This window comes from Thermobia domestica, chromosome 3 (assembly GCF_964235325.1).
Source record: "Thermobia domestica chromosome 3, izTheDome1.hap1.1, whole genome shotgun sequence".
Lineage (NCBI taxonomy): Eukaryota > Metazoa > Arthropoda > Insecta > Zygentoma > Lepismatidae > Thermobia > Thermobia domestica.
The window spans coordinates 196735469-196759585 of NC_137456.1; the positions used below are offsets into that span (position 1 = coordinate 196735469).

At 36.4% G+C, this 24117-nt stretch overlaps 1 protein-coding gene across 1 annotated transcript in view; it reads left to right on the forward strand.

Annotated features, from left to right (window-relative positions):
* The window catches only part of LOC145681562 (uncharacterized), a 103665-nt gene extending 79880 nt beyond the window's left edge, over window positions 1-23785 (forward strand). Inside the window, exon 2 of the mRNA XM_081753201.1 lies at window positions 23213-23785. Within this exon, the coding sequence (XP_081609327.1) occupies window positions 23232-23777 (546 nt within the window). The 5' untranslated portion in view covers window positions 23213-23231 and the 3' untranslated portion in view covers window positions 23778-23785. The remainder of the gene's footprint in view (window positions 1-23212) is intronic.
* The last annotated feature ends 332 nt before the right edge of the window (window positions 23786-24117 follow it).

The following is a 24117-nucleotide window of genomic DNA, read 5'->3' on the forward strand; positions in this document are numbered from 1 at the left end:
GTTCTATTTACCTTTTGTGTGCTGTTTTGTTTATGTAATGTAGCGACCCTATTTCACGCTTCATTTCTGATTTCACGTTCCATCGTATATGGAGTAAGAAAATTTTGTCTCAAAATGGGCCTCCTCAAACGGCGGGGAGCTTCTCTTGGATGGCAGTTGCCCCCTGCCCCCACAAGTTATTGCTCTCCCATTTAGGGATGCGCACGAGTCGAGACGAGTCGAGACACAGTTTGTAAAATTCGAGACGAGTCGAGACAAACGTATTTCTCGACTCGAATTTTCGAGTCGAGACACGAGTCGAGGCGAGACTGCTCGTAAAAATCTCGACTCGAATCGAATGTCTCGAAAATCTTTTTATAATTTTTAATATTATTTTGAAGAAAATATTTAGTCACAAACAGCCTTGAAACTAATTCAACTGAGCATCCATGCATAGACGTAACTTATGAGGCCAGGGAGTCGACAACTGCCCCCCCCCCCCCACATTTCTGAGGTTTATTTGGATACTCATCCAGTGTTATCTATGAACTGAGCTGAAGCGTACACAACACCATTTTGGTTAATTTTATGTTATTGTTTCACAGCATTAAGATCATTAGGCTACTAACGAGACCAAGAGAAAGGAGGGGTAAGGAAGTGAAAAGACAGCGACCCTGGCCTGACAAAAGGTACCAGGTAAAACCTCAGTCACTCAGTCAGAATGGCCGATCGGAACAGAGTTCGTGGCCATGCTCCACCTTTAAAATGCTGCTTGTTAGGTATACACACTGCCCAGGGCTTCAAGTGGCTTCAGTAAATAGCCACCTCGCCAGAATACTTATCCACAGCGATTTGCGGGAACACAGTCAACAATGAAAGTAAATAATCCCTGATCCATGTTCTTGATCTGGTTTGATAAAACATATTAATAGTCGTTTCATAGACGGAACCACATTTTTAATTAAAAATTCATGCACAATGTTTGTGAAGTGACAAGTGTTGCACACGAACTAAATTCTGACAGCAGGCTGATTTGCCGGAACGCACTGACGGTGCGTTCCGGCTCACTTTAAGCCCTAACACTGCCTCTCCACTACTAGCTGGGTAATTGTCACTCACTTTTGATGCATGTGATATGAATTGGTTAACACCTCACATTATTGCTTTTCTCGTTTTTAGCCATTTCATGTTCCTCTACGACGGTAGTAATAATTTATAAACTGTATTGTCAAATTCAGGATTTCTTTATTTTTCTGTTACATCAGAAATGCTTGTAATTTGAATAGATAGAACTTATTCTAAGCATGTTTTTTGGGAGGAGCGGGGAGAGATCACACAGGCAGTGTAAAATTGTGATTGAACTATATCTTTAAAAAAAAAATGCTTATGTTCAGAGATGTTCATATACCTTCTCCCTTACTGATTCTGGGTGATTCTTAGATTTAGGACAGTTATTAAAAATGTTGCCTTATTTATGTTGATATTACAAAATGTTCAACTGTTAACTGTCTTTAAGTCTGTAGAAAGTTATAGAATGACAACGGGAATGGAACTCTGACTTTAACCATATCTGGTAATGTCTTGCAATAAATGTTTTTCTACATCCATCTTAATAAAGGTCAGTGAACTTTGGGCGTGTTGGAGAAAAGGATAAGCAGAGACATACAGAGCTCGGTCCTTTTGTCGGAAATCTTGTGATCCTAAATACAAAAGATATTTTATTGCTTTCCCTGTAAGTCACAAAAATAGGAACATCTGGTATTGTAAAGTGGAAAGGGAGAATTGTAAGGTTCAAACAACGAGTTATTTTTACTAATAGCCTCCCTGGCACCCAAACCAAAAATAATACACTTGATTTATTCTGAAGTTTTTGTTTGCAGTGAGCAAGGGCGCCAATCCGGGGAGCCGTGGGGGCCGAGCCTCCCAAAGTTCATATGGGCCCCATGTATTTTTCTGAATTTGTATAGTGGTTTTCAAAGCTAAACCAAGTTTTCTTATCAGCAGTAAAACTGTCATATGGTTGTTAGCGGCCACGTGCGGTTTGTCAACCAGTTGGATGTTGCCGGTATTACAAAAGCTTAGCCGCTCTCCCTGTCGCCAGGGTAAACAATTAAGTCTCGAACTATTCTTTCTGAGTGTTGCAAACCAATAAGCAGATACATAAAACCAGAATAACCATTTAAAATAGGGATAAAATACGTACAGGTCATTCAACAAGTAATTTTCTCTCCTATTAATATAATAATAATAATAATAATAATAATAATAATAATAATAATAATAATAATAATAATAATAATAATAATATGATAGTTTTTACGTCCGAACCATTTCGGGCTACTGTGCATTTGCGGTAATGCTCGGAAAATAGAATAGAAACTGGATCGCACGTTTGTCCGATATTGTATTTTTACCCTATGAATCGGGTTTGCCCGATTGAACCGTATGAATAGGGATGATCTGATAATCCCGTTTTTATGAAAACAAGCTTAGTCTGTCATTATTGTAAATGATGTGTTGTTTCACTTTATTATCATAACACAAATTGTTCTAATTATCATGTACGAACTCATAACGAGTCTATCGGTTCAAACGGTCCAAACAGGCCAAACACGGGTCAAACGGGTTTATCAGGTCTAAGGATCGAGTAAACCAAACGCAATGGGTATCGGGCGGGTATAGTTTACCCGAAAAGTTCAAGCACTAATTATAGGTTAAAGTCAATACTTAAGAGCATTCACTTTTTTCTTTTTTCTTTCCTTTTTTTAGGTAGCCGACCAACGAACTTGAGGATACATAAATATAAATGCTCAAATCTAAATTATTGCATTATATTATTGCAATGAGCATCAACGTGATTTACTATTAGGAGTTACCGTGATGCACTAATGTTAGTCTTCTATAAATGTTATTATTATTATTATTATTATTATTATTATTATTATTATTATTATTATTATTATTATTATTATTATTATTATTATTTTGAAAATTCTCACATAAATAGATAAAATATACAATTGGAACTTAACACTTCAAGAGTTCAAAACATGTCCTCGTTTTCGTTTTCCTCAGTTTCTGAGGATGATTGATCTAATTATCTCGATGACAACATGATCTTTGTCTCCACCAAAAATATTTTGCAAGACATGATAACTTTGTTCAATGTCCTGGGAAAACATTATTATATTATTATTATTATTATTATTATTATTATTATTATTATTATTCGACAGGCCATCTGTCTATAATGACAATTTAAAACTTTCTTTTAAAAAAAGAAATGATTAAAAAGCATTCTATTAAGTACCTAAATCCTCATATGTATTAATGTATGCAGGTTAATATCTGAGTAATAAAGCTATCATTATTAATTTCCTGTGTCTAGTATCCTAATTTGTAGTTTGTCCAGTTTTTATATACGTGACGAATCACATTAGAAAGAAACTGATCAATTATATATTGACCTGTATAACTATATCTTAAAGTTAGAAATAATATACTTACAAGCAGAGCAGATAAACAGGCAGAATCTTTATTCTATCTATCTATCTATCTATCTATCTAATATTACATATTATTATTAGCAATAATAATAACGATAACTAAATTCCTGGCGCAACAGCCTTTAGAAAGCCTGGACTTATGGCACTCATTTCTGTGGGGTAATGTGTTTAGAGGTCTGTACGGGCTCGGGCTACTATGATAACCGTAATGGGGTTAGCCATACTGAGAGCTTTATACAGTTCTACCTAAGTTGGAGCGGCAACGCCGGAATCTAGTTACAATGAAGGATTTATGGTAGGGACAAGTAAACCCTTAGATCTTGACCTTCGAGGAAAAAATTGGTTATGTTTTGTCGCGAGCTATATTTTGTATTGTTATATGTATTGTTTTATGTATATACAAACCCACATCTGAATGGGCCCCCCCAAAGTTACAGAGAAGTCGGTGCCCTTGGCAGTGAGCAGTACGTTTGAAGTTTTTTTTCTGTGTATGTATAGCCTTCACGTGTATCGGTGTATAGTGGTTTCATTTTTTATATTTTATCTGTGGTACTTGAATATTTCTCAAGTTTCACAGGAAGTTGTTGTGACTAACATGCAGTGCTCAAAAAAAAAAAAAAAAAAAAAAAAACTTGGAATATTTTAGTAAGAAGCCGTAACTTAGCAATATTGACAGTGCCAGCGGAGATAATGAAATACTGACTAAACAATTTACTTCTTGCGTTTCAGAAGATAAGAATTCAAGTGCTAGTGTGAAAACAGTGTCAAAATATGAAGTCTCAAAATATAAGAATTCAAATGCCGGTACTACTGTGGAAACAGTCTCACAAGATGAAGTTTCAGAAGATCGTGATCCAGTCAAAGGTTGTGAAAATGCAAAGACGTTTCTGGCAGTAGGTCAAGGTCCCTTTCAACCGCAATTGAAAACATACCCCAATAAAATGGCAGCCGGTTCCGATCTGAGTGGTATAGAGAACTTGGTTAGATAATAGTATTTCTTGAGATAGTGCTTTTTGCTTTTATTGTCGCACATTCTCCGAAAATATTCCGAAATCTGAAGACACCTTTACTACGGAGGGTATCCGTAACTGGAAGAGGGTTAGTAGATAGGGTACTCATGAAGCAAGTAACGCTCATAAGACTTGTATTTCTAAGACTGCGGAAGTCCGAAACGCGCTATTGCACGGATCAGTTGCGCGTAAATTAGATTTGCAGACGAACCAAATATGTAGTTAACGGCAATAGAATATATTTAGAAGCACTTCTAGATAGTATTTTGCATTGTGCTCGCCAATGTGTTCCCCTTAGAGGCCATAGGGAAAATAACGAAAGTGAAAATAAAGGTAATTTACTAGAACTCTTATCGCTAAGATTCAAAGAGAATGACGTGATTTTTCGGTATTATATTAACAAAGAGAAAACATTTAGATACGTTAGTCCCGAATACCAAAAGAGGACAAAGGACGTGAACGATTTAGCCATTTATATCCATTGTTACGCTCACATTTTGAACTTACGCATTGTTGATGTGTGCCGAGAAGTGTCTGCAATTCGAAACGTGTTTGGTGTTCTGAGTAGTTTGCATTCCTTCATAGAAGCGTAGTCAAAAAAGCACGCTATTTTTGAAAATATTCAACGTCAAGGAGAAAACTTAAAGCAATTGGTAACATTTCTTTGAGCGACACTACATGGAACTGTGAATTGGAAGCTATTCATGCAGTTTTAGAAAATTTTGGATCTGTAGTTTAAACTTTAGAGGAAATAGCAGATCACTATCAAATTTACGGCCCAGATGCGCATTCTCTGGTAAGAAATGTTTATGACTTTTTTATTTTTGTTTCGTCTTAAACTGATGAGACGTGTTCTTGAATACACGAATCAACTGTCCATACACATACAGAATACAAGTGCCAATTTTTCTACTGTGAAAAATTTGTCGCAAGCCAATATCTGCAGCCTTCAGTCCTTACGGAGTAAGAAAAGTTCCAAAACGCTGTGGACAGAAACAGAAGAAATTGCAGAAACCATGGGATGCACTGCACCGAACGTTCCACGAAGAAGACGAATCCCACGAGCACTGGATGGTGGTGATACTTCTTCGAGTGCGAGACAGCAGCTGAATATTACAGACGCGAAGTGTATTATTCCGTTATTGACATCCTTGTGGGAGATATTAGCAATAAAAGTTCAAAGAAAGTGATATGCAGGTTCTTCATTCCCTCCACGACGTGATGAATCAACACAAGCCATCAGCAGAAAGTATCACAATTGTCAGTAACACCTACAAAATCCCCAAAGTTCAGCTGACATCAGAATTAACAGTTTTCTCCAATTTGTGTGCAGAGAGACAGACTGAAAATGATTTTTCATCGCTTCTAAATTTGTTTCAAAAATTGAATCTTTGCGAATGCTTCCCAAATTGGAATCAAGTTTATAAGATTTTTCTAACCGTGCATGTCAGTTCCAGAACCAGTAAACGTTCCTTTTCGTGCCTGAGACGGCTAAAAACATACGTTCGTAGCACTATGGGTTAAGAAAAATTTCGTAGTGGTGCCTTCCATTTCAACTCAAGCAAAAAAATATAAAATTGTACCATCACCATCTCAGATATTGTTGAAACTTTTTTAATAGCAACTAGACATGTTTTTAAGAGACCCATATTTTTTTGTTTTGTCGAAAAAAAATTTTCCCGCCAAGTAATGGGCCATCAAAGACGGGGAGTACAATTTAGGAATTGTAGAGGACATGGAAAATGGTCAACTTCGGAGCCTCACCATTCGGCTATGAAGACAGGTAGAGTTATAATTCTTGTTGTGGTATGTACATAGGGATATAAATAAACAATATTTTATTATAGTTTGGTTTGCGCATGCGTATCTTTTTGTACATAAATTAACAAATGAACGTCAATTTATCTGAAAAGTCGAAGTTTGCGAATTTTTTTCGAGCACTTTCAGTTTGAATTTTAAAATTCTGTTTTCACAGTTGGTAAGACGTAGCTACCCACTTTCCGAAAATAAGTTTTTGTCGCTTCTGTGTGCAACCGTTTTGTCGCAAAAAATTCGAGAAATTGTAAAATTTTCAAAAATCGCCATTTTTGGGTGACATTTTCTCGAAAACACCATCTTTTAAAATTCTGAAATTTTTTCGGATGGTTCAACTTTACATGAATAATAAACACACCAAATACCATTCTCGACCAATGCTTCATGAATTAACTGCAGCCTTTTAAAGTTAGCGAAGTTTCGTTAACTTTGATGTCACAGTTAGCAACACTGGGAACAATAAAAGTGCAATGATTTGATGATGTTTGTGGTTCACATTCATTAAATGAAGAATAAAAGGTTTTCTTGACTGTTTTTTTTTATTATTTTGATCAAGAAGGCTCTCTGAAATAGTAAAATGAGTCTCCCCATACTACTCCGTTTTCTTAAACCGAAATAATCTGAGGTGGAAATTACGATTACGAAACGCACAAATTTCAAATTCACTTATTTAAAATGGTCTTCGGAAATAAAATTTCACAGATTTTTTTTTTATTTTTTTATCTTTTACATGGACCAATCATTTGCTTGGTTGGTGTCTTCTTCGCTAATAACATGTAACTGTGCAGGTGCTCCAATAGGTGTTGGCTCACTCACAACTCGTTCAGGAGTGTATCTAGGGGGAAGAAACATTTTTTATTTTATATATAAATAAAACCGATCTCAGAGTTTGGAGCTCTTAAAAGTACCTCTAAGTAGCAGTATTACAACCCCCCCCCCGTTCCAGAAGTCCGTCCTGGATCCGCCCCTGCGTAGCACATTGTCGATAGTCACAAATGCTGAAGTTCCATGTGGAAGCATAAACAGCACTTCAACTTCACGTAATTCATGATTTATTCATAATATTTCTGCTACGCACCACTGGTTATCATTCATATATCTATGTAACAAAAGTTCCTTTCTGCAGATTTCTTAAATCTACACTTTGAATTGCAGAAGTTCGATTTTGTGGGAAGCATGAAGTTAGTTCATGATGACCCGTTACTGCCATAAAAACTTCTCCATTTTCCGAAAGCCAAAGATGACTTCGTTGAATACCAGTTACCGGTCGCATACGTTCCCTTTTTTTCTTCCGGAAGTCGTCGAATTCAGTTCCAGGCGACAAAACGAGAGTAATATCCGAAGTTTGTACGAGGGTAAGTCAACTGAAAACCATAAAAGTAGAAATAAAAATCCGCATATGGCGCCAGTGAGCTGTAAGTTGGCATGCCTATTTACGATAGTATGCCAAGTGTCTCCTAGGTGGCAGCAGCCGGCAGATGCACAGACACCGGCGCAACAACAGTTCAAAATGGCAGCCCCACTAGCCACATGCACCAGCGAGGAGCAGCGTTCTGTGATTCGGTTTTTGCGAAGTGAAAGTGTGAAACCGATTGACATTGTTAGGCGAATGAAGGTTCAGTATGAAGATGCGTGTTTGTCACAGCCACAAATCTATGAATGGTGCCGGAAATTTGCAAATGGTGTTACGTCTGTGGCCGATGCTCCACGCCCCGGCCAGGCTCGGCGCGTAGTGACTCCAGAGACCATTGCAGCCGTTGAAGCCATCGTTTTGGAAAACCGCCGTGTGACAATAGACGAAATTGCAGCATGTGTACACATGAGTCATGGATCGGCACATCATATTGTGAATGATGTTCTCCAGTTTCATAAGGTGTCTGCAAGATGGGTGCCCCGATAACTTACGCCTGAACTGAAACAGCGACGTGTTGATGCGTGCGAAGACCTTTTGTGGCGTGCTGAACGTGACGGTAATGCCTTCCTGTCACGAATCGTCACTGGTGACGAAACATGGGTGCATTACCATCAGCCTGAAACAAAGCGAGCGAGCAAGGCTGTTTGGTCCGCTCAAAGAAGCAATGGGCGGCAGGAAGTTCCACTCCGATGAAGAGGTACGCAACGCGGTGCACGAGTGGTCGCGCCGTCGCCCAAAAGACTTTTTTTCTGCAGGTATTCAGGCTTTTCCGAAGCGCTGGCGGACTTGCATTGAACGAGGAGGGGACTATGTTGAAAAGTGATTTACTTCTGTACCCTGTGCGACCAATAAATAATATTTTTAAAAAATAATTATGGTTTTCATTTGACTCCCCCTCGTACTTGCACTATACTCTCGAATTCTTCTGCGGTTTTAGTGGGGGCGCGGTGGCTCAGTGGTAGAGCGTTCACCTCCGGTGCTTGGGGTCCCTGGTTCGATCCCAGATCGCGCCCTGTGGACTTTGTGGTGGACAAACACCGTGCTCGTGGGTTTTCTCGGGGTTATCCCGTTTCTTCCCACTTTCTGCATTCCACCATTTCATTCATTTCTCATAATCACCGTCTCCTTTAGCCTAACCGGCATAATCGTGGGACGTAAACCTTAAAGATTTCATTTCATTTTTTTCTTCTGCGGTTTTAATACTGTGTATCTGTATTTGCCTAAGGTTATTCCGCGTTGCCACATTCTTTACACCTCCCCCCCTCCATACCGTCGCAGAAACCCTTGCATGGCCGGTTTCACTGCAAACCCACTGCTTTATCGAACCTGCCTCATCTCGAACATCTGAAAGCGATTTTTAAAGTGGGATGCAGCACCATCAGAAATCACTGACACGGTTTGGGAAATTGTAGACACTTATTTTCTCGTATTCAAACCTTTTTCTATAAAATATATTTTCGCTTTTCTTCGAGTATTTTTAGAATCTTGTCTATGGCTATGAGTACATGAGCCGAATCATGTGTTTTATCGTCTTTTATTACAACAAAACTGTCAGTTGTTTCATATTCCGGTGATAACTCTGAATTTCACTTTGCAGAATAACAGTCCAGTTTTCAGCGAAGTCCACATGAAGTAAAATAGAATTTGTGTCTTGCAATTTTATACGTTGCTTTTCGGTAGCAATTAATTCTCTTTGAGATTTTTTTGATGTGGTCATGAATTACAATTCTTACAGTTAAACCAGCAATGTACGATACGAAAACAGAAAGTGGCACAGTTTTTTAACGAAATTATTGTTTTCCCATATGACATACGTAACACTTTCATTTTCATCAGGATCAATAATTAAAGACTCCACGCTTATTCCTTTCTCTCCAGGACATTCACCACATTCTTGAAGAAGACAGGTGTCATTTTCTACGGATCATAGTACTAAAGGAAATAGGTCACTCATGACAGCTTCAATACAGGCTGCACCTTTGATTTGTAGCAACGCAGTAGCAGCTAACTTAAAATTTGTACAATACACACACACACACACATATACACACTTCCCTCGCAGGTCGCGGACTGACCCACTTTAGTCGAATACTGTAAAATTCCGAGTGACCCATTCTTATGTTGGGGTTGTTCTGTTTAAAAAGTCAGTAAATTTCTTTGGAACGCGTAAGAAAACGTTTCGATTTTTTAAATTTTTGTCCTTTTTCGATCACTGTAATGACATCGCACTTAATTGAGACTTTGTCTAGAGCAGCGTTTCCCAACCTTTTTTCAACTTGCGGCACACTACGGGTGTTACTTGGATTCTCGCGGCACACTGTAAATATAAAACACAGTGGTATTTTTTCTGTGATTATTGATCTCCTTCTCACAGAGAAGAAAGCTCTATCACTGTTTTTTCCCCGCGGTAAATCATTATGCTTATTTTTCATTCTAATTTAAAAATAGAAAACAATTGCAATGAAATATTGGACTCAGGTTTTAAAAAAATAAACTTTCTCTTTAAAAACTGTATCCAACCTTTCACTAAGAAGTAAGATCACTAAATAATGATCGAACAAACACATCTCTTCTAATTTTGAAACACAAATGTAGGTAATTTTTCGAAAGGATTGGATGATATTTTAAATTTTCAAGTTACGAAATAGTCTGCAGCAGTAAAGAAGCAATAATGGTTATAACAATGATAACAAATACTTTTTTCAACATTAGAAATGTACAGAACAGTAACCCGGTATGAAACTTAAAATTGTAGATTCATAGTAGAGGTTCATAGTAATGTGAAATACAAATATAAATTTCCCCTACATTTGCAATTTGATTGCTATAAAATTAATAATTTTGTTTCGATTCCACGCGGCACACCACTTGGGAAACGCTGGTCTAGAGCATTCCAAATCATCACTGAGGTAATAGTTTAGGCTTTTAGTAGATCATCAGAATTTATTGGATGGCCATTTCAAGTAAACTTAAAATTTGTATGTTTCGTAATCGTAATTTCCACCTCAGATTATTTCGGTTTAAGAAACCGGAGGAGTAGAGGGAGGCTCATTTTCCTATTTCAGAGAGCCTTCTTGATCAAAATAATAATTAAAAAAAAACAGTCAAGAAAATCTTTTATTCTTCATTTAATGAATGTGAACCACAAACATCATCAAATCATTGCACTTTTATTGTTCCCAGTGTTGCTAACTGTGACATCAAAGTTAACGAAACTTCGCTAACTTTAAAAGGCTGCAGTTAATTCATTAAGCATTGGTCGAGAATGATATTTGGTGTGTTTATTATCAATGTAAAGTTGAACCATCTGACAAAATTTCAGAATTTTAAAAGATGGTGTTTTCGAGAAAATGGCGCCCAAAAATGGCAATTTTTGAAAATTTTACAATTTCTCGAATTTTTTGCGACAAAACACACAGAAGCGACAAGAACTTATTTTCGGAAAGCGGGTAGCTATGTCTTACCAACCATGAAAACAGAATTTTAAAATTCAAACTGAAAGTGCTCGAAAAAAATTCGTATTATTAAAGTATTATAAAACATGCGTTTTCAGTTATACGTCTGCTGTACGTTAAGTCCAAAAACTACAGGAATTACGCATGTAACCTATCTTTTTAAATACGCCACCTACAATTTTTTTTCTCAGTGTACATTTACCGGTAAGTGAAATATTAACTTATGAAATCAAAATTATATCTGCGATATTTACTGGCTACTGTTTGGATTTCATATTATTGTGATTTCCTTGTGTTATTGATCAGCAGTATTTCTTTCAGAGGGTGAGCCGGGGCTTTTTCCCTCCATACACACACAGTCAAGTGCAAAATACCCTTCAGGCAAATTTTCAGAGAAAATCAGGATATCAAGAAACATATGTTTAACTATAATTCCCCTTTTTACTTTTAAAATACTCTCTTTGGGGATTTCTTTTCTGAAAGAAGCACTATTAATGAGCAGGGTAAACGAATATGTGGATATTGCGATGATAGGTTGTTCCAGGTATTCTTAACAACATTTAAGGCTCAGGTCAACATGAGAGATTGGGCAAAGATCAGGGAAAGATTGGCTAAGCGGGGCTTGAAATGGGCCGAAGCGCACCAGTTCTGCGTTCCAGTAAGTCAATGTGGAGTCCGAATTCAGTTCCTGTGCTGTACTTGTCTCGCTTAAAATTTGAATCTTTTCAATTTATTATTGTCATATTTTAAGCAGATTAATATCCTATTAAAGCACGATAAAGAAATAATCTAGAACTTTTCGTTCTGCGTCATTGTGTTCCGTGAAATTATTCTAGGGAAAGGCGTTCCGGCTATTGACTAAAACAATTTTTAGAACAGAGACAAAGGTTTAATTTTAGGTCTCATCCGCAAAAACTGACGTAAAGTTAGGCTGGATATCTGCCTGAGTAGTATTTATATCATTCCCACACTCCAACTACACAATGATGATCCAAAATCAGAGAGGGTTTCTCGAAACTACGATGCTAAATATTTGGTTAAAACATTAGAAGCAAATGTATGGTTGGTTTCAAAAAGTGGCAATTTAAGGTCGAAGACTACCTGCCCAAGTGGAAATTTGTGAATATACTTTTGTCGAAACAAAGAGAAGTTTACACGTGCACAAGTGAGCAATGTATATTATATACTTCTAATTACAGTTTGTGAATCTTAAAGTCAAAAAATAAAACTTGCTGTCTTTTAATAATGAAAGAAAAGAAGAATCGCAGTCCACGCTCATGCCATGTAGCTTGCCACCGCAAATTCAAACTTTATAATAGATTTTTTTTTATATACCAAAGGCAATAATTTGAAATATGTTGCTGCTTCCAATCAAAAGTAGGAATTAAAATCTACGCCTTGTTTGAATTCACAACTTTTTGTGATTAGTTGTTAATGTATAATGCTCTTTCTGAAACTTCCATAGGGAGAGATCATATACAACTTAAATAAGCATGGAGAGATGTATGCTTGGAATAACCCGGAGAGATAGAAAAAGAAATACATGGATCAGGAAGATAACAGGAGTGACCGATATCATCTCGAAAATAAAAGAACTCAAGTGTCAGGGAGCTGGTCATATTGCAAGAAGAACTGACAATAGGTGGACAAAAGCAATCTTTGATTGGATCCTAAGGGAACAAAAACGATCCAGAAAACGTTGTAATACATTATGGTGTGACGAAATTAGGAAGCAATGTGGAGTAACGTGGAAACGGACTGCCGAAAATAGATAGTGTGAAAAAGAATTGGAGAGAACTTCATCCAGAAGTGGGTCGACAAATTATATATATATATATATATATATATATATATATATATATATATATATATATATATAATATGTGTGTGTGTGTGTGTGTGTTTGTGCACGAATGATTTGCCCAACCCGCAACCATATGGGCCAAGGTTACGCTTATGCATCCATGTGTCTAGTGGAGCTCGAGTAAAGCACCATGACGGCCAAGCACACTGCTTGCAGACTACGTACACCTCTTCATGACGACCATGTTTCCCAACATTAGTGGCATTTTTCGACAAGATAATGCACCATGTCACAAGACCAGGAGTGTGATAGAGTGGTTCGAGGAACACAGAGCGAGTTCCAAGTAGTGCTCTCAACGGGTCGGGTCGGGTTAAGACCGACCCGACCCGACCCGACCCGTGACCCGACCCGATGACCCGACCCGACTCGACTGACCCGAACCGTGATCCGATGATTGACCTGACCCGATAACCCGACCCGAGCTGACCCGATTGACCCGACCCGACAACCCGATCCGAATAACCCGACCCGACAACCCGACCCGAGCTGACCCGACTGACCCGACCCGACAACCCGACCCGAGTAGCCTGACCCGACAACCCGACCCGAACTGACCCGACTGACCCCACCCGAGTTGACCCGACCCGTTTGAGAGCACTATGATCACGACACTGGGTGAACGCCAAAATGCACTCACATTGGGAAACTAGTTTTAAAAGTATAATTTTAGAAAATAAAGCATAAAGCATAATTTAAAATATATAGCACGATTCTTGGAAAATTCTCTTTAACTGAAAGTTTAACATATTGTGTAAATATTTTTTAAAACCAATATTTACAATGCAAAATCATTGAGAACATAACAATGCAACAATGAAAAGCTTATTTTCATTTCTGTAAACTTTTCGGTGTAATCCTTTGATGTGGAGAAAAGAAAGTAAAAGAAGAAATTTTTCCGCCAACAATGAATAGTATGCAAGAACTCCATACTATATTGTTAAAGTGACGACGCCAGCTTTAAGTTCTTAGGGGGGCAAAGGAGGGGCAGATACATTTTCGGGGGGCGGCTATTTGCCATACCAAAAATGACATATTTATTACGTTTGACTTATTTTACATTACATTGTGTATTTCGTTGCTGTTTTTATGTTAGATCTATATGATTATAAATTAAACTTATTTCAAAATAAAATTTGTAACTAACAACTAAGTAACGTCTGCACATGAAATATTTTTCAATGAAACTTTTGAAGCCTAAACATAAATTGAATTACTTTCGCGTATGCTACAAGTAACACATTCGTCTATATGCTACGTATCTCTCCCTCTCTCTCTCTCTCTCTCTCTCTCTCTCTCTCTCTCTCTCTCTCTATATATATATATATATATATATATATATATATATATATATATATATATATGTATAGAGAGAGAGAGAGAGAGAGAGACAGAGAAAGAATTTACGAGGAGCTGCTGAAAATGTCGTAGTCCAATCCAGAAGGAGTGTAGGTACTAGGTAGAAAAATGAAACCGTAGTTTAGAAAAACATATCTCTGTATGTACAAATATAAATTTTCATATTAATAATGAAATTCTTATTGTTTCTCAGGCCTCTGAAGTGATTATGTGTGCCCAAATAGATAATTAACGAACATCCAGATCCTTACTGTTATAACATTTTTGTTCCACCAAGGAAAGTCACCGAAGTAAATTAATTAGGAAATCAGTGAAACACCACGGGACTCTCCTCCGTTATATATAGTGGTGAAGAAGTAAGTGGCTTAGTATAAACGTAGCAATTTCTCAACAAATTATGCTTTACATCCAGGATGATTAAAAGCAACGACTCTTCCTGAAATTATGGATGGAATTTGTGACATTATTCTTGAAAATTGCAGCATTTCAGCCAGTGGTGGATATAGCCCGGGGCCGGAGGGCCTAGGCCACCCCAGTTTCTGTGTGTGACAAAAATAATTTAAGCTATTTATATTTTATTATAGTCTGAGGTCTGCACCCCGCTTTCTCAGTTTTTACCTTCTCAGCAAAACTTGTGTCAGGGATTCTGGGCATTTCTTTGGAACTCGTCGGTAGCATAATTCAGAATGGCTTGGGTATGCGCAAGTTCTCGGCATAATGGGTTCCCAAAATATATGTCAGGAGAATAAAAGGGTAACGGCATTAAGAGAAGTATTCTTCCAATTTGACCGTAATGCTGATCAATTTCGCTGACGAATAGTAACCATAGATGAAATATGGTTGTACCACTATGATCCTGAATCGGAACAACAGTCAATGGAGTAGTAGCACTCATTTCTCCATCGCCCCAAGAAGTTCAAGACACAGAAGTAGGTTGAGAAACTGTTTGGAACATTCTTCTGGTATAAGTATGGAGTGGTAGACTACCTCCTCAATGGTCAGATATTTAATCCAGAATCTCTACATTACTTACAAAACTGAAAGAAAAATTCAAAGTACAACGCTGCGGAAAATGAAAAGAAAGGAATTCTGTTCCTTCAGGAGAATACACCTGTCCATCAAGCCCCTGCAAACATAACTAACATTGCATAATCTAGGATTTCAATGTCTAGATCATCATTCTTATTCTGCAGATTTAGCTCCGTCTAACTATTACGTGTACTTATTTCCCAAACTTAAATAACACTTGAAAGACGCCATTTTAGATCTAATAGGGGTGGTGCTACGAACAGTGGTGCGAGGAAATCTAGATTTTTTTAAACTTTTCTGCAAAAGCTGGAGCACTGTACAAGGTAGTATATTTACTCTCGGGGGAAGAGAAGAAGAAGTAAAACCTCACCAATCCACGTTGCACTCCTTCTGGGTTGGGCTACGAATTTTTCAGCAGTTCCTAGTCAATATGGTAGACGTCACGTCAGTACTTCGAAACAAAATAAGTAAAGGGGCACTAGTATAAACCAATTACTAACTAAAGATCAGCACTCTGACAATACATTTTATTGGGAATCAATTTCATTCAATTATTTTATTATTATCATTTGCAGGAAGGGAAAACACAACTCTTTTTATCTCCTTCAAAAAATTAAGCCCTGGTAGTTGCAAACTAAGCTGTTATAAGCACATCCTCTGAATATTGGAAGCCGAGAATAATGTTTCAGAAAAAAGAAGTTTTAAATAAAACAAAATATGAAACTGAAAACTTCAAACCTGGACAAATACAAACAAGTTACGTAACTGGTTTTACCTTTCTTTTGTTTCCAATCGAAGTTGATACAATGAGAAGAAAACAAGTCGACCAAATCTACTATTGTTCGCTAGGCACAATTATTAAAAATCATAAGAAAGAAGTATAACTAAAATTTACCTCAAAAGGGGCTAAATTAGAAAACAGAAATATGGGTGCATACCCAGACGCTCAAAGAAGAAAGCTTGAGGATTAATCTGCCACATAGTAAATTTATTGAAAGTAGACTATAATTTGTCAATGAGATTGGTTATGATACTGATATATAATACTACATGAAGAATGTTTAAAGATTGTACGAGTCTGGGGGGGCAGTCTAGGTGGCAGTCAGGGGGGCAGAAGTAGCTACTAGGGGGTCGCTCGCCCCCCTTGCCCCCCCTCTGGCGTCATCACTGTATTGTTATGTTTACTTTTTGAACTTAAGCACTTTCTGTACTTTTTGGTGGCATCTTTTACTTTCCCTTTCTGTATATATGTACCTGTAAGGCGCACACAAATGATAGAAAAAATTTATTCGAGCAAAGCACATCTCTTTACAATGAATTAAGTAGAAAGTTCATTAAATATGAGAGAAACTAGTTGCAAAAAAATATCAATAAATAGATCAAGATATTTAGAATATTTGATGTATAATAAATATACATTATACACGACTAATGTAAAATAATCATTGAAATTAACAATAAAGCATAATTTAAAAAAGCATAATTAAACAAGAAATAAAGCATAATGTAGGTTGCTCTAACAATTAAGTTGTATGAAGACGAGAAGAAAACGAAAGCTGATTCCTTAACGAATTTCGTTGAACTTCTTTGTGTCTACAAAAACGCATTCCTAGAAACCTACAAGCTAGGTATCATCTCTGTGATTATATCAGTTTCTAGTGCTACATGTGAAAGGTCATTCTCTTCTTTCAAAAGATTAAAGACTTGTATACGCAAGTCAATGACTCATGATAGGTTGAAAAACTTAGTGTTACTTTATATTGAGAAGAAAATTGCTAAATCGTTAGATCTTTAACAAGTTGTGGATATGTTTGCTCCTGCCCACACGAATAGAAAGATCCTCTTCAAGTAGAGGCATGAACCTATAAGTTATTTTCTTTACCTGTAAAAGTGTATTTGCTTCCACTTAAGTCAACCAGCTACACATATTTTAAACGCCATGATTAAATAACTATTTACTTACATTAGAAATCAATTGCATTAATGAATGCTAGTTGTTTGAGGTACTAAATTCTTATATTTTCACTGTTTTCCAAAGAGTAAAATCATGAACAATAAAGATGGAAACATTCACCTTGAATACACACACACACACACATATATATATATATTGGAGATGTCCCCCTCAAAATCCTCTTGGGCCCTTCATTGCCCCCCTGAAAAAAACTCTAGCTACGCTACTGGACACCATGCACCAGAGATGAATTCTCTAGCACTGAGCCACCGCGGCCCTCCTTGGGCTTGGTCGTCCATATCCAATCTCTCTTTTGGCGTTACTTAAACAACTTCTAGTTTTGTTCTAAATCCAGACTCCATATTGGCGTAGATATTAATATTACAGTCGACTGGTAAAATCAATCTTCCACATTTAAAAATTAAAGTACACACAAGTAGAAAAATAAGCATTTATCATAAAAACACTAGCTGCAAGTGTTCAAAATAGATTTATGGTTTCTATAAAATCAATTGAAAATTGCTATTTTTAATTAGGCAGCTAGTGAAAAACAGCAGCTTTCGACTCCAGCCGAGTGTAAACTCAACCTAAACTCAGTTGACCAAAGTGAACTGACCCGACTGACCCGACCCGACAACCCGACCCGATAACCCAACCCGATAACCCGACAACCTGACCCGATAACCCGACCCGAGTGACCCGACCCGAGCTGACCCGATTGACCCGACACGAGCTGACCCGATTGACCCGACACGAGCTGACCCGATTGATCCGACCCGACAACCCGACCCGAATAACCCGACCCGACAACCCGACCCGAGCTGACCCGACTGACCCGACCCGAGTTGACCTGACTCGACCCGACCCGTTTGAGAGCACTAGTTCCAAGTGATGTGTTGGCCCCCAACTCGCCGGATCTGAACCCAATTGAACACCTCTGGGATGTGATTAAACGTGACGTCAGGGCGCATCGCCCCCTCCCGGAATTTACGGGAATTAGGTGACCTGTGTGTACACATGTGGTGGCAATTCTCTCCAACGACCTAGCAAGGATCATTGGGTCCATGCCAAGACGCGTCACCTTTGTTATCCGTGCCAAAGGTGGACATAAAGACAATTAGGTAGGTAGTCATAATGTTCTGGCTGATGTGTGCCTATATTTTAACTCGTATATTTTGTCTCGACTCGAATTCGAGTCGAGTCGAGACACGAGTCGAGACAGAAACATTTTTTCGAGTCGAGACAACATTTTCTCGAGTCGAGTCGAGACAGGCTTAAATCTCGACTCGTGCGCATCCCTACTCCCATTGGCGTAGCCTCAACTTGAATAACGTTTTGTGATATGTTTCCTCATTGAAGAACGTCTCTGTAACTTTTTTTTGAGTTAAACAAGGGAATCTTGAGTAAGTCATTAAGACAATCACACAAGTTGCTTATATTTTCTTATTTATATTTTGTTTATATTTGTTTGTTTTTGTTATGTTTGGGTAACTTGAGTAGTTGTATTGCTATATGTCCACATTCCAATCGACGGGGTACCTTTGTTTAAACAATGGATAGAGAGTATTTGTAACAGAGAAGCTCTTTGTGTAACAATGACATAATTTGAACCTCCTGTCATTAAAAGAAAAGAAGAAACTGTCACTTGAAGGTGACATATAGGTTTTGGTGAATGCTGTAGTTGTAGGAACCAAGAAAAGAGTATTTTAAACATGTCAAATAACTTTTAGAAACATGGGAAATGTCGATAAAGAACAAATGTTAAAAGACATTGAATGTTAGCTAAGGATGGTGGGAGGTTGGAGGTGGAGGTAGACATTAAAGAAATGTAAGAGAATCCTTTGATGGGAAGTAAAGAAAGGAAAGAGACGCAGCTGTGATGTATTTTTGAGTGGTCCAAAAGGATTGCAGGGCGAACTCGAATGTCGTTTTTTTAATAGGGGTCTGACTTGCACCCTATGGAGAAATAGTACTCATTATTGTAAAGGACAGAGATTTTAAGAAACAGATAGTTAAATGTTACATGTCACTTTGTAAAAATTATTGTATTGCCCCATACTGAGGGATTGCACATAGGATTGCAGGGGAACTGTGCTCTCCTTTTGAGTAAAGGACCACTTTTTTAAAAAAAATTGGGGTTGTGAATTGTTAGGCATTTGTTAAGGACCTTGCCCCCTAGAGGGAGATGTGGAAAATTATTGCAATAGAAAGCGAAAGCTACATACGAAAGAGAATAAAACGAGAAAACGTATGTGATATTTAGTGTTGACTGTGGATACAAGGTCAAATTATTTGCGTAACCCCTGTATGTGTAACCCTTTTTAGAAAAAATAAGATCTTTTGAGTTGTTAGATAGATAAATGTGACATTTACCCTGTAGATGTCACTTGTGAAAGGGTTTTGAGAAAACGTATATGGCATTTATTATTGTTGACGGTTGAGACCCCCTGTAATTTTGAGTTGAATGTAACCCTTTTTAGAAAAAAAGATTTTTTGACTTGTTAGACAGAAAAATGTTCCATTTAGGAAAAAAGAAAAAAAGAAAGAAAAAGCCCTTTTTTGTGGAAAAAATTGTTGCTAACTTTAAAGAATAGTCAGTGTACTGCTTTAAAAAAAAGAGAGGTTGAGAATAACAATGGTATTATGTCACTGCTCGAAGATAGGTAGAAAAGAATGAAAAAAGAAAGAAAAGTATTGTTGTTGTTAGGGTTAGTGCCGTGAATGGGTTTTTGTAGTTTGAAAAGGAGTGTGAGAAACTTACGTAAAAATATAGATATTTCGGGGTTATGGATTTGTTTGGAGTTTTAATTTATTTGAATTTTTATGCCATATAGTTGAAAAGATGAAGATGAGAAGAGATAAGATTGGTTGGATATTATATTATAGTTGAGAAAAAATAGATTAAAATGTGAGAAAATATATATGGTGCGAGCTGAGGAATGAACCAAGGTTGTGTGAAACATTAAAGATAAATATTTTACTGGTGATGTCATAAATTAAATAATATTGTGGGAAGAAACATAAGTACTTTGAGAATTGGAACGAACAAGATATGAATTGAATGGATTTTGAGTTTACTTGATGTTAGTTTTGCGTTGCTTTGAACAGCGAAGCTATATGAGACGTGGACTTAGTGAATAATAAAGGTATAATACTGATGATTACAAACTTATATCTTTGTAGTTGGAATATTGAAAATTAAATTTTTGAGTTTACGTCCCACAAATTATTCCCTTTAGGCTAAGAGAGGCGATGATTGAAGCAAGTGAATGATGGAAGAATCGGTAGAATGAGAATATGGGAGGAAAGGGAGTACCCCGAGAAAACCCACGCACACGGTGTTTTGGTATAGTGTAAAGGAGATAAGAAAATGCAAGATGAGAGTACTTAGATGCATTTTTACACTGACCTAGTAGCTAGGGCGCACACCTTTGCTGTGTGTGTCGGTTAGCTAAAGGAGACGGCGATAATGAGAGATGAGTGAAATGGTGGAATGAAGTGGGAGGAAACGGGAGAACCCCGAGAAAACACATGAGTACGGTATTTGTTTACCATAAATTTGAGTTAGCGTGGATTAGGATTGTATGAGGGATTGGAAGCACCGGAGGCGAGCGTTATAGTATTGAGGTACCGCAACCTACCCTTAATAAATATTGGAATTTTTATTAGAAAGAGAATATGAAATATAAACTTTTAGTTAATTGTTTAACTGGAAAGACAGAAGCAATGCTTAGTTGTATTTTAAATTTAAAAGCAAGGCTATGTAATATAAGACTTAGAAAATAACATGGAATTGGAATTAGTTGAGTTAATGTGATGAATTCAACTGAATTGTTTTATGTTAAATGCACCGCTATCGTAATTGCAAAACTGTAGATTGGCATGTATTTTTTGTATGTACATAGAAGGTTACGTAATAGTGGCATGGCTTTAAACGTACTGTTATTATGTAACAGTTTTCGGATGAGAATTTCTTAATATTGGAAAGACTCATGAACATTTATGACATGTAAATTGCCATAGGTGCAAGTGTACCATAATTATTTTGCAGCAGAGATAATCGAATTATTAGTAATTTATTGTGTCCTGAAACAATTATATTTCTTAGCTAAAGAATTAGGCAAAACCCCCCACGTGTGATATTAGTATGGATTCAACTAATAACTTGGAAAGAATTGTTTTAATTCCTAAAATTATTTTAAATTGAAACCTATAAGAACTTTTATTGAGAATAACAGTATTTGAGGGAGTGTGCTCGCGACTTAAATATTATTATTATTTTTGGAATATATGATGTGTTATAAGTTTTGTACAGTATTATGTGATTGACCTTATGGCACAAACAATAAAAAATGAAATGCAGGAAACATGAAAGCATTGGGGGGCTAAAGTATAAGCATTTGCTTAATATTTATTAAAATAATGGTTTGAATGTAGATTAGAAGATAAAATATTTAGTTAGACTGAAAGTAAATTCATGATTTATATTATAAAAATATAAGTATAGAAAAATCAAATGAAATATATTGCATGACCGTATTTAAAATGTAGATATAAAGAAGATTTAAGTTAAGTTGATGATAGTTTACCATCCCGTTCAGCAGCAAGGCTATATGAGAAGTGAACGTACTGATTAACGTTGAATTTGAACGACATGAGCTCCCGCCGGAAATTGAACCGGGTGTTATACGCAAAACGGGCGTACGCTAACCGCTTAGCCACGGAGGAGCTTATGAACAAGATTTGTTTTTAGAAAAACTGAATTTTGTTTTCCTATATTAATTTATTGAAAATATTGAATTGTTTTTATGCCACTTAGCACTTTATATTGCACGGTAATGCGAGTTAGGGTAAAGGGAAATGATAATTAAGGATTAGGAAGGAAACGGAAGAATTCCGAAAAAATTCATTAACATAATATTGTTTATTATAAGATTACTTAGCCAAAGAACGAAACTATGAATGAAATGTACTAGAGGAAATTACTTTAGGATTTGTGTAGCAAAAGTAAAATAAAAACGTAATGATAACTGAATATTGCCTTGCTAGTATTGTAAATAGGAATGTTTCCTAGGAAAAACTCTTGCTTAATTTTTGTGGAATTTCATATAAATGATGTGAAAAAGTTAATTGATACGAATATGTCCATACATTGGTAATAAGGATGTATGTTATTTGATATTTTGGACATTTAGGGAGTCACATAGAAATTTTTTGTTGGGAGGGTTACAAAGTAATTCTGTTAGAATATGTTTGAGATTGGTGATTTTTAAGGCCTTGTCAACAGTTATATGTAGGTTACTTTTAAAACTAAGGTAAAAATTGTAGAAAAATATTAGTTTGTTTATGATTGAAGGAATGAAATATTACTATTGTTGGAAATATAGGTAAATTGCGTTATAAACATGATTTAGGGAGCTTAGCTCCCCACAGTTTTTATTGGTGGGAAATAAATAAATAAATAATAGCAGCTTGTTTAGAAGAGAACAAATAAAAAATAATTAGTCATTATTTGTATTGAAAATTCAAGTTTTAAGAACTAATATGTAAATAATGAAATAACTTTGGCAGATCAAATTATAGGCGCTAAGCGAATAACTATAAGACTGATAACTAAGTATTGAATGTATAGTAGCTATTTATTTTGAGAATAAAAGCGTGAATTGTTACTGATAGTTACATAATTGATTGGATGAATTGTTTAGAGACATAAAAAATAAGGTCATACATATTTTGATATATTTTTAACAGCACGCTTGCTTAAATATAACCTGTGAAATTTTATAGTATTATTTGATATTTATAATTGTTATTTTTGTTTTTTTTGCAGGATAGCACACCGCAGAGAAATGGAAGATAAAAAAGAAGTGATAGTAATAGAAGATGAGAAAGAAGTGATAGTAATGGAAGATGAGAAAGAGGAGGAGGGGGACATATTAATGGAAAATGGCGAAGAGGATGATGATGACGTGTTATTAGTGGAAAATGGCGAACAAGATGATGATGATGTGTTATTAGTGGAAAATGGCGAAGAGGATGATGATGATGACGTGTTATTAGTGGAAAATGGCGAAGAGGATGATGATGACGTGTTATTAGTGGAAAATGGCGAAGAGGATGACGATGATGATGTGATATTAATGGAAAATGGCGAAGAGGATGATGATGACGTGTTATTAGTGGAAAATGGTGAACAAGATAAAGATGATGTGTTATTGAGAAATAATGAACAGGAGGAGGAGGATGAAAATATGGAGGTATTAATAGACAATCACTTTTGTGAAACTATAATTAGGTTACGAAATTTTTTAAAGTTAGCAATGGACTGCAAAGGAATAGAAACATTTGATAAAATAGTAAATAAATATGAAAATGTAAATATGGAAGACAATTAAATGTAAAACAAAAGAAAAAATTGTAAATATGAAATAAAAATAAAAATAAAAAAAGAAAATTAGATTAGTAAATATAATTTGTGTGTTTTATTAATTCCTATGTGTTTACTTTAGGTAATTTGAACTTTGAAAAAATCAAGTTTTAAGGTTGGTTGGTTGGTTGGAAAGCTTTATAGCGACCACATTTTTTATGGTTTTCTTTTTCAGTTTTCCGTTGGATTGTAGAAAGACTGGAACGAACAAACGCAGCGGAGTAAGGTATTGTATATTTTTTATGAAAGACCCAGCGAAGGATATTAGTTTCACATGGATTTAAGAATGTTTTGGTGCTAAAATTACA